At 37.5% G+C, this 15,986-nt stretch overlaps 3 protein-coding genes across 3 annotated transcripts in view; 1 reads left to right on the top strand and 2 right to left on the bottom strand.

The window, feature by feature from the left end:
• Positions 1-15,986, bottom strand: part of LOC140160775 (uncharacterized) — a 267,538-nt gene that overhangs the window by 693 nt on the left and 250,859 nt on the right.
• On the top strand, positions 108-4,004 carry LOC140160294 (uncharacterized). The gene is made up of 3 exons (XM_072183566.1): positions 108-1,056; positions 2,151-2,256; positions 2,730-4,004. The coding sequence occupies exons 1-3, from the start codon at positions 254-256 to the stop codon at positions 3,168-3,170; spliced, it is 1,350 nt and encodes a 449-aa protein (XP_072039667.1). The 5' UTR covers positions 108-253; the 3' UTR covers positions 3,171-4,004.
• On the bottom strand, positions 9,548-14,824 carry LOC140160417 (uncharacterized). Its single transcript, XM_072183651.1, has 5 exons — positions 14,459-14,824; positions 12,521-12,787; positions 11,651-11,746; positions 10,590-10,783; positions 9,548-9,784 (listed from the first exon to the last, which is right to left on the bottom strand). Exons 1-5 carry the CDS (start codon positions 14,610-14,612, stop codon positions 9,548-9,550), a joined length of 948 nt encoding a protein of 315 aa, XP_072039752.1. The 5' UTR covers positions 14,613-14,824.

Below are 15,986 nucleotides of genomic sequence, written 5' to 3'. Positions count from 1 at the left end.
TTTCTATAAATATGACTTTTAACTTGTGCAAATGATTAGAGGCCACTGACATCTAAATCTACGATGGTACAAAAATGTGACAACATAAATTCTTCAGAGGCGACACTTAGGCCGTGTTCTCACTATAAACATGGGGTCTCGTACCTAGGTCCGAGTCCACATACAAGTGGACTCGATCCACATTGATTTCGCGTTCTCACTGATTGGTAAAACCGGACCAAACAGCTGAAGTGGTGTCGGTCTACTTACCCGGATGTTATTTGATCCGGAAGTAGTCACGATTGGGTCATTTCTGGGTCACGACATCAGCGTCGCCAGTGTTGTTGTTTTCAACATGGACGAACGTGCAGCAATACTATATCTTCATGCTTTATTTCGCCGTCGACACCGCATTAGAAGAGCTAGGTTTCGTCGTAAATTACGTGATATGAAGCGCGTGCACGATGGCTTCGTTGCACTATACCAGCGACGTTTAATGTATAGTATGATGATGGCAACGGCGCTAATATTGACCAGTGTTACACCCGCTGATCGAAGCTTCTGGTGTAAAGCCCGTCCAGGTGAATGGTGGAATTATGCCTATGCGACGTTCAACGATACAGAGTGGAGAGAGAACTTTCGTGTGAAACGTTCAACGTTTGATTTCATCACCAGGTCCCTGGGTGACAGAATAAGGAAGAGGGACACTAGTTTCAGGAAGGCAATATCGGTGGAGAAGAGGGTGGCAGTGACACTGTGGAGGCTGTCAACCAATGCAGAGTACAGAACTATTGGCCACCTGTTTGGCATTGGCCGAAATACTGCCTGTGTGATCGTCAGAAATGTTTGCAAGGCTATAAAAGACATATTGACGCCAAGGTTCATAACCATACCACGTGGACAACGACTCCTTGAAGTCATAGATGGGTTTGAGAACAGAGGTTTTCCCCATTGTGTGGGGGCCATTGATGGCACACACATCCCAATCATTGCCCCGACCAAGGATCCTGCCGATTTTTACAACAGGAAGGGATGGCATTCCATCATTGTGCAGGCTGTATGCGACCATGAGTTCAGGTATGTTTTGCTATAAAAAACGGTAAATGTCATAAAGGACCTCAACATGTCCTGCATGAAAATCAAAGTTCCAATTCATGAATTCCATTAAAAAAAATTAAAAACAACTCGAGCCCTCCATCAGACCCATTACTCAGTGCCATACATGTAATTTGCTTCATGTGTTAATTGCTAACATGAATAATCAACAAGGTGTCAACGTTTCAAATATCTTTCAAAATCACATGCACTAGAAATGTCACTCAATTTTATTTTTAAGCGCAAGCAGTGATCACCTGTATACCATGTACTGCCCTTTCAATAAGTTTTTGTCCCCCCCCCCCACATCCTATCAGGTTTGTATCTAGAATGTAAGTATCGTGTAACAACGCATACCTTTGACAATGCATACCTCTGTCCGATTTAATTTGAACAGTTTGCAAATATACAGCATTTACTCTCTTGCCGACTCAATCGAAGAAGAAAATGACTTGCGCACATTTGTTGAACTGTCACTCATTGAAAATATTGAATTTTCCCACATGGGTTTTAAATTTCATAATATTATCACTATTGGCGTGTAACGCAAAGACCACATGCTTATGGAGCAAGCACAACTTCCGAGAATTGATGTGGCGGCCAACACTCGATCGGTTAATTCAGAAAAAATGGAGATCACTGGGTTTATTATTATGTATAGCAATATAGTAAGTCACCCCAAACCCAGGAGTGATTTTGGACAAAGTTTGCCCCCCCCCCCCCCAAAAAAATAATTATCAGAAAATAAAATAAACTTGAGTTGACCCTATGGGCATGAACTGTCCTCTATTGGTACTTGTCAAACCCAACATGAAACTCAGAATTCTACCGATCATTATAAAAATATTTACGACAATACATCAAAATTGTCCAAAGCCACCCCGTTTTACGGTATTTTACTCAGTTGGGGAAAATATGTCAATTTCAATCATGCAAATAGTACTAGTATTCAAGAAAAATTGAAGACATCGCTGTGGAGCGAATTGGACATTTTGGCTTTAATGGAGTACTATTTATTTTCGAGTTTAAAAACACTACTAAATTGTAAATGGTTCTTTGTTTTCCTTGCTATACAGATTTACAAACTTATACATCGGATTTCCCGGAAAGGCTCATGATGCAAGGGTGTTGAAGAACTCTCAGCTGTACGAGCATGCTTGCAATGGTCAGCTGTTTCCACATGTAAGTACTTTTTTTTATCCCTGCAAAAAGGCGCACATGTGGCACTGTATTCTGCAATCCATTGTACATCCTCAAATTTTTGTACATCCAATTCTACAAAAAAAATTTCACTACTAAAAATATTGTCATCATTTGAAAAAAAAAAATTTTTAGTACCGGGTATTCAAAATATCGCCCTAGCCTGAAGATTACACATTTTGCAAGACATTTCGCACTGGCCGACCGATTGCGTAAACAGAACTAGATTATGCCTGCATAGTAGCACCACACAATGCTATGATACACAGATTGATGGGTGAATGAAGTGCTGACTGGTGTGATTCAATTGGCCAATGAGAACTTGAATTCATTTTTACTCCCAAAACTGCCAAATCATGCAGTGCAAAAAAGGTCTTTGCCAATTCCTGTAGGTCTACAAAAATACATACAAATGTAATTTGCATATTTTATATTTTCTTTTTATTGATTTTCAGAGAACACGTAACATTGAAGGTGTTGAGGTTCCACTCTACCTAGTTGGCGATCCAGCATATCCACTGCTACCGTGGTTGATGAAGGCGTACCCAGGCCGGCAGCTTCCTGAAGACATGGAGAATTTTAATGATCGGTTAGCGGATGTACGCAAGATAATCGAACAGTGCTTCGGTCGGTGTAAGGCAAGGTTTCGCTGTCTGCTAAAAAGAAATGACAGTCGCATTGACAATCTCATAGATATTGTGTATGCATGCTTCACCCTGAACAATATATGTGAAATATTCCATGATGGTTTTGACCCTGAATGGTTGGAAGATCAAGATTTGGAGGAAAGGGTACATCGTCACCTACAACCGAACCCAAACGGACAGCAGCAAAGGGGGCAAAATGCAGATGCAAGGGATGTCAGGGATGCTATTAAGGACTATTTATTGGAATAAGCAGGTACATCATAATGACAATACCAAATAAACAGAACTGCAAGACTATTTTAAATAATCAATTTAATGATTATACGTTTTTTGGATTTGGATTTTTTTATGTTTTAATTAAACAAGTGTTTTTTCTGGCAAGTTACCATACTCAACCTAGCAAGTGCCCCTCACAGATCATCAGTGTGATATCATTTTGGGCCATCCTGTGGGTAAATCAACTACCTTCAAGTATAGAGAAGAAATCATGTGGTAACCTACGAGTACTGGTACACAGATTTGGACCAATCACAATACCATTCAGCATTCAGGGAGGTTTCACACAGAAATCAGGGAGGTTTTCAGAATTGCATTTAACTTGATACACAACCTTCCTGAACCAGGGAGATTGTGAAATTTGTTTGTAGAAATGTACAAAAATTCATTGATGCACCAGAATTTTTGTAAAATTAGGGCATTTTGTCATTTCAGATTTTTTTTAAATTTATGGCTTTTATTTCCTTTTGATTTGAATCAAGTCTGACATTTGGTTCAGAGGTTGCAAGTATATATAATACACTACAGGCAAAATATCTAATTCTCGATCATGAGAGCCAACTTGGGTATGCACTTATGGCGCAAACACAGCAACTTGGGTATGCACAGGTGTTTGCGTCAAGCGTACTACGCAAAGACCGGCACTTATGGTGCAAACACAGCTTTTGAGAATTGTGTTGTTCTATGAAAAGTACGCTGACACAGAAAGTACAGCCTCTCATGATTCGAGAATAACTTATTTTGCCTATATAATACAAGTAATGTATTTCTTATGTATTGTTTTATTTTCAATGGCAATATTTAAGGTGGTACTACACCCCTTGATAAATTTGTGACTATTTTTTGCACTTTTCTTAAAACCTAATAACACACTGGTAGCAAAAGTTATGTATATTATAGGGGCAAGGAATCCAGTTACTATACTGGAATTTCAGTGACTAAAGACAAGCGGTACGTTATTTGTGGCAAGAAAAGAGGTACAGCTAGAGTGTACCTTATTTCTTAATATATAATGAACCACTTGTCTTCAATTACTGAAATTTCAGTGAAGTAATTGAATTCCTTGCCCCTATAATACTTGTATACATACCTTTTGTTACCAGTGTGTAGTTATTTTTTGAGAAAAATGCAAAATTAGTCACAAAATATATCAGGGGGTGTAGTACCACCTCAAGAAATTTCCGGATAAAAGTTAATTTCTGAATAATGTAGTATGTTTTATTGCATAAAGAGTGCTAATAATTGTAAATGTTATTATTGACAGAAACATGATGATTTTATCATATGTGACCCGTTCTGGCAAAACCAAGAACAAGCATGGGACAATAAACTTGAAAATGATACCAAAATTATAACATCAATACTTTTCAAGACATGGTAACATTGGTAAATGATACCTGGATATTTTTGCCTAACTGCTATTCTCAGAAATTGGCTAATTAAAAAGGATATGAAAGACCATGAAATTAAGAATTCTAAAATTTGATCTTTTTTGCCATCTTTTAAGGCCTACATGTACAACTCAAAAACATGCTTGGCGACTTGTTCCGGGTTTTGTTGGACCTGGTCACATTTGATGTGTTTCTAGACTTAAAATGTCATTTTCTGCCAAATGGTTTTTGGTTTTTTTTGTCATTTATCTTGCATGTCACTTTTCTTGGTAATGGTGTTTCTGTTTCAGCTTATATTTAGCAAGTGTGTTGGATCTGTATCTAACAATCTACAGAAGGAAAATTTGAAAAAAATTTGGTAACGATGGAAATGACATGTTTTCGTAAACTTGTCCCAAAACGGACAAATTTACCAACTTTAATGCACCATAGTGTAACTCTGTAAATTTTTTGATTAGACCTAAATTTTTTGATTAGACCTAAATTTGTCAAATAAAACAAATTTCAGAAAATACATGTATTTTGAACTTCATATGTGTTTTGAAATACTGAATTGGGATTGGTCAAAAAAAATTTCACCGGTTTGCCATCACAAATAATAAAGGAGAAAAGTCCATGCCACTGTTTTCAATGTTATATTTCCTCTACAGGGAGGATTGCAATTTATTCCTTGCATTTGTCGGGAGGAGAGAAGGTTAAGTATAAGGTAAAAAAAGGTTTGTCTCAAACCTCAAGTGGTTTGAGAACAAATGCAAAATGCAGTTTTTTTCCCCAACTTTTTTATGGTATTTTGAGGGGAAAAAAAATCTGAAAAGGAAAAAACCTATAAAAAAATTTGGAATAAAAACAATTTCTTTTTCAAATCGCGCAAGCTTTGAGACAAACCTTATTTTTTGCCTTATGGGGCCGAGCAATAATTACGAGCCCTGGGCGAGGGTAAAATTGGGGGGGGCAGTGCTTTTCCGTACGGCGCCTTTTAAATGAAACACTCTAAAAAGGCTTAGGAAAACAGTCTCCCCCCGGTCTCATAATTATTGCACATATATTATTTGAATCCAATTGTTCACTCAAAGAAATAGAGCAGGACACATTAATTATGATTAGTAGCACCTTTTAATGAGTTTATAATACTGATCTTTGTAATAAATATTAGCTGCACATTTTAATAGTAAATACCGTACTGATCTTTGGGTAACAAAATACATGCATGTGATGATGAGAAATAAAATAGTAATAAAACAGCCACAATATTTACAAAACTGGATGGATGATATTCATAGTAACACTAATGTAGTGCTGCAGATTAGTGCAGAATGGTACAGTATGTCAAAGTGTCAAACATACATTGAACTGTGTTCTGCATTTTTCTGGAAAAGCAAAGAAATTGGCATAGATGTAGCTCATCCAGGGATCAAATACAAAAATTGCTCATATATTCACCAAAGTATCTTGTGTGATGCATTGTTTTAATTAATCGAATCCAAGTGCTATATCGTCAATTTATGTACTTTTCCAGACAAATGCACAAAAGCACTATTTGTAGTTACGTGGAAATTCAAAAACACTGCAGTTAAAGCTGAGAGTATCCAAATGTTATCAACTTAACATCTCTTAGCAATACAATACTTAGTACTACCCGGTTCAGTGAATCTTGTGCTTAGAACTAACTCATGACTATGTTCCAAGCCAGTTGGAATGTATTTAAGAAATAATACTATTACATGTATGAAAGAGTTGATATTTGTAATAATACATGTGAAAGAGTTGATATTTGTATAAAAATGATAATATGCAAGACGTTAGATATAATGATAAACAATAAAATAAATTTTTGAACGCATATACAATATTTACAATTTCGATGAGAAGAGTATCCAAATCTTATGAACTTGAAATTTCTTGTAGCAATACACTGTAGTACTACCCTGTTCTGTGAATCTTGTGCTTAGAACTAACTCATGACTATGTTCCAAGCCAGTTGATTTAACTTATTAATACTGGAATGTATTTAAGAAATAATACTATTATGAAAGAGTTGATATTTGTATAAAAATGATAATATGCAAGATGTTAGATATAATGATAAACAAGAAAATAAATTTTGAACGCATATACAATATTTACAATTTCGATGAGAAGAGTATCCAAATCTTATGAACTTGAAATTTCTTGTAGCAATACACTGTAGTACTACCCTGTTCTGTGAATCTTGTGCTTAGAAGAACTAACTCATGACTATGTTCCAAGCCAGTTGATTTAACTTATTAATACTGGAATGTATTTAAGAAATAATACTATTATGAAAGAGTTGATATTTGTATAAAAATGATAATATGCAAGATGTTAGATATAATGATAAACAAGAAAATAAATTTTGAACGCATATACAATATTTACAATAACGATGAGAAGAGTTCCCTTTTTTGTGTGTGTAAAGCTTTGGTCAAGCAAACTTTTTGAGAATTAATCAGAATGAAGTGGGACCTCTTAAAAACAAATAATATAAGGAATAAAGATGGGGACTTGTCATCAAGAAATTTGACAGTGCATTTAAGGGGTACTACACCCCTCGCTAAATTTGTGTCTATTTTTGCATTTTTCTCAAAAACTAATAACACAGTGGTAACAAAAATTATGTATATTATAATTACTACACGGGAATTCCCAAGACAAGCGGTTTGTTATTTATGATAAGAAATAAGCTACCGCTAGGATGTACCTCGTTTCCTATCATATTTCCTAAACCGCTTGTCTTGAGTCACTGAAATTTCAGTGTAGTAATTGGATTCCTTGCCCCAGTAATATACATAACTTTTGTTACCAGTGTGTTATTATTTTTTGAGTAAAATGCAAAAAAAGTCACAAACTTAACACAGGGGTGTAGTATCCCCTTAAGCATACATGTAGAGTATGGTCAACACTTCATACAAAGGGCCTGTTAATCAGAAGGCTTGCTAGTCAGAAAGTACCAACTACTCGGAAAATATGTTTGGAGTAGCGGTCCTTCTGATTAACTGGTTTTCAGGTCATTTAAAGTAAAAACAAGCCCTGCTATTCAGAGAAACGGGTTTTCAGAGTGACAGTTGCCCCCCTTAAGATGACAGTGCTTTCAATATAAATAATATTTAAAATGCGCTTTGCAACCAAAGTGTTGTAAACTATAGCCAAAATATTAAATTCTCGATCATGAGAGCCAACTTGGGTACGCACACTTATTTGCGTCGATCGTACTACGCAAAGACCGGTGCAAACACAGCTTTTGGAGAATTGACCAATCACACGGTCATTGCTTGGCTCAAGGTTCATTGCTCAAGGTTCGGTCATGCAGGTCGCGCGATCGTGTTATTCTATGAAAAGTACGCTGATGCATGATCGAGAATTTGTTATTTTGGCTATAGAATGGGTTCAATTAAGTTACTAAGCACACACCTGATCGTTTGTTATTACACAAGAAATATTGTCACACACATTTTAGATACCCGATTGTCACACACAAAATATTGTCACACACATTTACTAAATCTACAGTCTACTCCCACATCCAATCAATACCTGGGATACTGGGACAGAGCTACTACATGTATGTTTCCCCATTCGCCAGCGAAGTGGTTACATAATTTCTCCCTTGTACATGTCACTGGATCATACAGCTTTTGGAATTGATAGTACAATGTCATAGAATTGTGTTGTGGTTTTAATCGTGGTGCACAAATCAAAAGCGTAATTCAGTTGACTTGGTGATAATTGGATAATTATATTATCAGAGAATTACACGTAACACTTCACTGGCAAATGGGGTGTATGTATTATGCACACCATCAACACCCTAACAAAAAAGGGTGAAGCGATGTTAACTCAAAATCATCCCCCAAAATATCTATTGTTTGGGCGTAATCAGACCGACGGTCAAGGACCCTAAAAAGGGGCACAACCTACATACTGTATAGGTTTTTTCTCCTTCCAAAATGCACCCTAAAGTAAGCAACTTGGGCATTTTTCAAACTAAAAATTTAGAGGATTTTTTAAAAATACTGACGCCACCCTTCTATTCAGCCTGTTACGCCAATACAATATTTTTGCGTATTTTCATTGGTTAGTGCAGTGAGTCAGCTAGTGCAGATTGAAAATGGATCAATCCCAGAAGAAAACACTTTAAATGCTGTAGAACTCACTGAATACTAAGAGCAAAGCACCTGCAATTGGCAAGAATTTTTTTTAATTCACATAAATGAAGTCTAAAATAACTTATAACAATTGAGTAATTCCCAAAAATGTTGGCAAGATTCACCTCAATGCTAGTTTCATACTTTATGCCGCTGAGCTGCGCTTCATCATGCCGCTTGCACTTGTCTGCAAGTGGAGCGGCACACCGCTGACCTGCAGCGGCATGACTCTGGAAGCCATTGTTGCCGCTCAGCACCACTCCAAAATCGTATTTTATTGTCATACATCAAAGCGGCACTGATCTGAGTTGGCTTGAATTCAACTCTCGGCGATAATACCATTTGGGGCGAAGCGGTGGAGTGATCGACATATCGGCTTGCTGCTGGTGACTACTAGCGTTTTTGGTGCAACTGCGCATTGAAGCAAAATCATCTTCAGACTCAGCAAAGCGGCAGGAAAGTATGAAACCAACATAACAGCAGTGTGGGATTCAAAGTAAATGCTTTACCTTAAATCGGGGGTTGACAAACAGAAGGCTCTTTTTGAGAAAAATGAGTAAAAATAATATTTTGCATTGAGATGTGACCAAGTATTATTGTGCTATAGATGCAATAGGAAGTTGAATTGAGTTAAGGCTTATGATTTTAAAAATCTGTTGGAATTACAGATTATTTTGGTACCAAAATCTCAAAATGGCCAAAAGTGAGTTAAGGCCTTCTGTTTGTCAACCCTCGAAATGAAAAACAAAGGTAAATACACTTGAAATGCCTCCTTTAGTTAAGGTTAACTGAAGTTTTAGTTAAGGTTAAGTGACTGAGCTACAGCAGAGGAAAATACATTTCTTTCTCGTTGTGGCGGTGGTGTCCACATTGGTCTTGCAGTCACTTGTTGATGAGATGGGTTCGGTGGCAAGAGTGGTGGCTGTGATCTTGATCCACTGGGTTGCTGCTGTGGTGCTTGAAAGTACTGAGTATTGGGCAAGGAAGCCCCTTGATATTGCTGTACAGGCTGAGGTTGTCTGTTCATCAGCAGCTACAGAAGGGGGAGAAAAGAGTATATTATAAATCCCTTTGAAAATGGAAATTTTTGAACATTCTTTTCCAGTATTGAAGTATAGAAGGCAAAGTTCTGCACATGTTGTTTTCAACTTGATTGAATGACTTTAACCACTCTACCTGTGGATTTCCATACTATTATTGCAAACTATATTGACACATTTGCAAATCTCATTGAATACTTTGTGAATAATTAATTGGGTTACAGGCCTATTCAGCAGTGGCGTAGCCAGGATTTCGGAACCGGGAAGCACAATTTGTAAATGTACTGATGGTTTGAAAACAAAAAGAGCAAAAACTTAAATTTGTAAATATTTTGTACAATTTTCCCCTTTCGAATAGTCTATTGTTCACCTTTTTTTCACCTTTCCTGTACCGACAGCCTTACATGAACCGGCCATGAGCGAGGGCACCCATGGCTATGCCACTGCATTCAATAATTTGCTCATTCAGAAAATCATCAAAATTTTTTGCATCTTTGTTGGAAGATGTGCTAACATAGCCCGCAAGTGGTTGAGCCAAAAATAGGACATTTACATGAACATGTAGCTCTGTGTATTTGAATGACGCTTCAACTTTATCAAAACTGCCGTTTTCCTTGTCTTTTTACCAAATGTCCATTTAAAAAATAACTAACTTTAATGACTTATCCTTCACTTTTTTTAGTAACTTCAATTCCAAATAGAGCATTCCATAGTATTTCACAAGGTCAAAAATTGGAATCAGCACATTGAATACAGTATCTCTCGCAACTCCAATGAAGCATCAATTATTCAACACACCTGCATTATCTTCAATTCGTGTTCTTGAGCGCTTTTCTGCGCCTCCCTTTCAAATTCCATTTGCTGCTTTATCATCTCGTTTTGCATCTTCGTCATTGATTCCAGCATCTCCAATTGTTGCTGCTTCTGCTGATCCGCCATCTGAGTAAAGATGTGGTCCATTTTATCCAGTGTGTTTGGGCGTGCTTTGTTAGCTGGTGAAGAAAAAAAATGTAAAATTTATACACAGGGTGCCACAATATCATGGGGGAAAAGTTAATTTTTGGTTTAAAAGTACAAAATGTTGTTCTGCTCTTTATTTACTACCACAGGAACAAGCCTTGAAATGGACTAGAAGCAATTTTTGAAGAAATGGAAGCAATTTTCAAATATTATCCTTTTCTGCATATAAAATACAGCATACCAGCACTACTGCATCAAGAACCAGGAGCAAATTTCTCCTGATTCATGTGAATTTTACAAGGTCCAGCAGCATTTTGGAATTCTAAAATCTTCCAAAGGGGGTGTGTAGATTTCAAATGGAATAGCCCAATTGCATAAGAACTTTATTTAAAACATTGTAGGGTTTATGAAACGGCAGCTTGTAATAGTGAGTTATGTTGCCCCACTGTAATTGTTGTATTCTTTATGACAATATCAATCAAAACTTTTTCCATCCACTTCTTTTGTAGTAGCATTTCTTCGGCTTTTAACATTTAATAACAAGTAATTTTCGGTCTACAACTTTTTAAAATTGTTTGTTTGCGATCCCGCCCGAAAATTCAACTGGGTACCCAAGTACATAATTACCCGTAAGTGTGAGAGCCTTAATGTTTAATGTACAGTAACATTATACAAACATGTATAGGACAAACCTTGAACCCAGGACACACAATGCAGCAAACTAGCTGCAAATCAATCTGGCTATAAGTAAACTGGTCACATTTAGCCAGACATAAATACCAAGAACATGTTACATTAGAATTTAGATTACATCTCTATAATCTTGCAAAGTTAAAGAAAAAATGCCTCTGCACTTTCCTATATATCTCAAATCATTGCCCAAGAGTCCAAGACCTTACCTGGTTTGTGTTTGACAGGCACCTTCCGCCGCTTGTTGTCAACATCCATCTGTTGTTTTGGTGTTGATGATCTCGGAAGCACTTGTTCATTTTCACCTATTTAAAAAAAAAAGACAAGAATAGAAATAATGTACACATGCAGAAGCTTAACCAGGATCGCATTGCTTTCTTTACTATATCACAACTCGCCAAAATAATTATAGTAGGCAAGCAGGTCTCAAAATTGTTTCCTTTCAGGTGCTACTTTCATGTTGAAAAATTGTCCTCTTTAATTCAACTTTTGAGCTGTTTTTGCCCCAGTCTATTTTGAACGCCATATGTGTCCATCCATATCAAAAGCGATGCACTTGTCGGCTGCTACATGTGTCTCATTTCACATGATAGCTAGAACAAATACCAGACTCATCTCAAGTGGACATCACTTCAAATCATCCCCAGGTCACATGGTTTAGGAATATGTTCTCTGTGTTCCTAAATCAAGTGACTTTGGTATGATTTGAGGTGACCTCCACTTGAGATGAGTCTGGTATTTATTCCTAACTATTATTTAAAAAGAGAAACATGTAGCAGCCGACAAGTGCATCGTTTTGATATGGATGTACACATATGCAAAAAAAAAAAAAAAAAAATGTTGGCAATTTTTGGTAACAACTGTTACATTATCACTTCCACAGATGCATCATACTTTAAGTTAAATTTTAATTTCAAAATAAATTTGACTTGATCCCTGATGATACACAGGTATCACCTGAGGTACCCACCCATAAATTATAGGGTACCTGGACAGGCTTTCATATCTTCACCAGCTAATGAATGTTTTTACTTAAATTGCAATTTGAAAAAAAAAAAAGGTCCAATGCTAATACATACTGAGATCTGATGCAAAAGAGTCATCTGAGTCCATGCTGCTGTCACGTACTGCTGCATGCTTCACCAGCTGTTTTTGTTTTCTGATTGCTTTCTGGGGCACGGTCTGCTTCTTTGAAATTGGTGGCAATTGTGATAATACTGATTCGGAAATGTCGATGTCCGATGTATCCTCCGCATATGTCCTCTTCTTCGGCCGTGATTTCGCTTTCTTCCTCCTCATCTGCTCTTCCACCAACTCCATGTCACCGTCGATATTCTCCTCCTCATCTACAAATAATAATAATAATAATTGGAAGTTTGGTCTTGCAAAGAGAATAAACTTGCCTTTGCTAATTTGCTATTCGCTGCCGTAGTGCACGTTAGTAACCATTGGTTACTGGTTCAAGCCGGGGCTCATACACCTGTTCCGAATTTTGATATGCCATAGGCTTTGTGTTGTGATCATTTCGACCAGTGGTTCGTAACAAAGAAACCCAACGCACAGCTAGCGTAAACATTGCGCCAACTGCGTGCATGCCATTCTATATCAATCAGTGTTAGGAGTCTTAATTTTTCCGCCTTATATAAACCAAACAAACTTTATACCAGGTAAATTGAACACTGTTGGGACATTCAGGTCCACAGTTTCAGGGAAAAAAGAAATAAAAACAAACAATTCTGTGTGTCATGTGTGATATTAAAGTATGTCAAACTACATTTTGTTTTAGTTGAATGTATACCGGTACAACAATTATCAATCAATACCACTATTAAGTTGTTGCGGATGTGACATGTTTTCACAATGGAATGGATTGTGAAAATTTGGAACCATTAAAACTAGGGGTGTCATTTTCGGTCATTTTGTGCCTGGGTACCCGGCATATTTTTCTGGCGGGTAACCGGGTACCGGTACCCGAAATTGCAAACAAAAAAAATATTAATGATATCAAAATGCATTTTGATTCGTCCCAATAATCAGACCCAGAACAAAATATTAATTTCTGACATGATCCTGTTCTGGGTCTGAACTGTTTCTATTCGAAATCTTGATGGCAAAGTAGACAAAAGAAGCACATGGTCCTACTTCACAGTTTTTTAATCCGGGGTACTCAGTACAAATGACCATACGGGACGTGCAAAAACATGGGTAGCATTTTCAGCCTTCTGGTATATCAATGACCCCTTTTTCAAAGCCTATTTCGGTATATGAATGGGCCCAATTTTTCCTTAATCTAGCCAAAATTTCCCCAAAATTTTGTAAAAACTACGGCCGAAATTTTGACTTTTGGTATATTTATGGGTCTACTTCCAAAATCTCAGCGGCACGTCCCTACCAAAACCAAACTTGAGTACCCCCCCCCCCGGGTTTTTAATCCCCTATTCATGCAGCATGAATCACTCTATTGTGGACCATCCTTTTGATACTTGAGTATTTGGACAAGCGGAACAGTTTTGACAGACCTTTTGTCTACCTCTCTGTTTGTAAACAAACGAGGAGGTCGAAACCGTCCTCCTCGCCGAATAGGAAAGTCAGCATTGAAAAACATTCCAACTTTCCATACTTTCCATGTGACCCTACATTGTATGCGTTACAATATTGCAGACACATTTAAAAACTTCCTTTCAAATTAAAATCTTCACCTGGTATTTGACATCGACAGTATTATAGGTACGGTAATTAATTACCATATTTTGTGATGAAAACCTAAGAAAATTAGTAGGTCTCCAATTGCCAACCCTCCACTAAACTACATCACTTTACGCCTTACCAGTTCCGAGAAATTGCACGCACAATGCCAAACGGACAGATAGGCGGACAACGGGACAACCAGGAAATATAATTCTCCAGTGGAGGCATTAAAAATAGGGACCATACAAATATATTGAATTATATTTTTTGAATTAAAATTTTGTGTGGAAATGACCATGATAGCAGCATACATGTAACTTTGCCCTTACCTTGCAGTTCACTGTAATTTGTTGACGATGATGATTCTGATTGAGAGACTACCGGTAGGCCTACATCTTCTGACATCTGGGACGACTGTGAGTCTTCATCTGTTTGCAAACGAAATAACGAATAGAAAAAGAAAACAAAATTGTAATTATACATGTATAATGGGGTCCAGTTGTTGGTCTGGCAATGGCATGTTGCAGTCCGATACTTAAGTGTTCGATACTGCGCATTACAAAAAGGGAGGGATTTTCGGGTAATTTTTTGCCTGCTGGGTCACTGATGCATTTTTCAGGCGGATAATCGGGCAACCGAAATTAAATTAAGTTTTTTTAAGTTTTTGATGACTCAACTGAATCTTTTGAGCAAAAACTAGATTTGGCTATTTTGGACAATCTGAAATTTTGCCAAATTGTAATTTTAATAACATTTTTGATGCAATTGCCTCTCGTGATCGATTGGCTGTGTTTACTCTTAATTACTTCTGAACTTCCATTGCTTAAAATATGTGTACGGCCACGGCGTCATTTTTTTCTCATGAAGCCCGACTAGATGAATGCAATGGTTTCTAGCCAAGCCCTAGCATGCCTAAAATGTGAAGCTATCGGAGAGCAAATTCTTGGCCAGACTTCTCGAGCAAGATATTAATTTATTGGCATAAAATGTTGAGTACCGTATGGCATATTAATTTGGGCAGATTTGCAGCATACAGTACACAGCCATGACAGCTATAGTTACATACATGTACGTAGGTGTACCTTGCCAGGGATAGGGCCTACATCTAGAATAGATAATATTTATAATATAAAAAACGATTTAAAATTAAGCTTACCTTCTTGAGAGGTTAACAGAGTGTCGCCTGTGTGTGTGGGGTGGGTTAGTTCTTTCCCCCCCTCTACACTGTCCATTACATCCCACAGATGGTCTTTCTCCCCCCCTGCGCCTGATTTTCCCTGCCCTTCTTGTAATCCCGGTACCATTTCTTCATTGACTTCATTTTAATTTTCAATTGAAGCCCTGTTCTTTCTACTCCGGTCTGGGCCTTAAATTCTTTTGCAAGTTCGTCCCAAATCTTGCCGTTATGCACCATCGAAGTGAACTGTAGTTGTACTTCCTCATCTGCCCACAGCTCGGCCAGGGTTTCCATCTCCTCCAACCGCCATGTTACTCCACGTCCTGCCATAGCACTACCGCTGATGTATTACCAAATTCCGATTTATATAATATTTTAAATGGTCAAAATTGAATCGATGTAAAATGAATAAAAATAGGTTGAAATTTGTTATGGACGTTCGTATGTGTGTGTTGCCAAATCGTGAATTGCGCGCGGTTCTGTGAACACCGAGGTCGTAAGGTCGTGACATAGTAGTTACGTATTTCCGGTATAAGTGGACCGAGTCCACATTCGTTGTGTCAAACGCGTTCTCACTATGCAATCTGATACCACGTCCTAGGTACGAGACTACCTCAATGAGGTGGTCTCGATGCTACATTCTGGATGTAGGATCGAGACCACATATTTCGCGCGTTCTC

This window comes from Amphiura filiformis, chromosome 9 (assembly GCF_039555335.1).
Source record: "Amphiura filiformis chromosome 9, Afil_fr2py, whole genome shotgun sequence".
Classification (NCBI taxonomy): domain Eukaryota; kingdom Metazoa; phylum Echinodermata; class Ophiuroidea; order Amphilepidida; family Amphiuridae; genus Amphiura; species Amphiura filiformis.
This window is presented reverse-complemented; position numbering and strand designations above follow the sequence as displayed.

Bases quoted from the DNA above. Each gene is read 5' to 3' on its own strand.
- LOC140160294 (XM_072183566.1), top strand. From the start codon at position 254: ATGTTATTTGATCCGGAAGTAGTCACGATTGGGTCATTTCTGGGTCAC. The intron at 1,057-2,150 runs GTATGTTTTGCT...CTTGCTATACAG, and splicing joins GTATGCGACCATGAGTTCAG to ATTTACAAACTTATACATCG. The intron at 2,257-2,729 runs GTAAGTACTTTT...ATTGATTTTCAG, and splicing joins ATGGTCAGCTGTTTCCACAT to AGAACACGTAACATTGAAGG.
- LOC140160417 (XM_072183651.1), bottom strand. From the start codon at position 14,612: ATGTATAATTACAATTTTGTTTTCTTTTTCTATTCGTTATTTCGTTTG. The intron at 10,784-11,650 runs GTAAGGTCTTGG...TTTCTTCACCAG, and splicing joins GCCTGTCAAACACAAACCAG to CTAACAAAGCACGCCCAAAC. The intron at 9,785-10,589 runs GTGTGTTGAATA...CCCCTTCTGTAG, and splicing joins ACGAATTGAAGATAATGCAG to CTGCTGATGAACAGACAACC.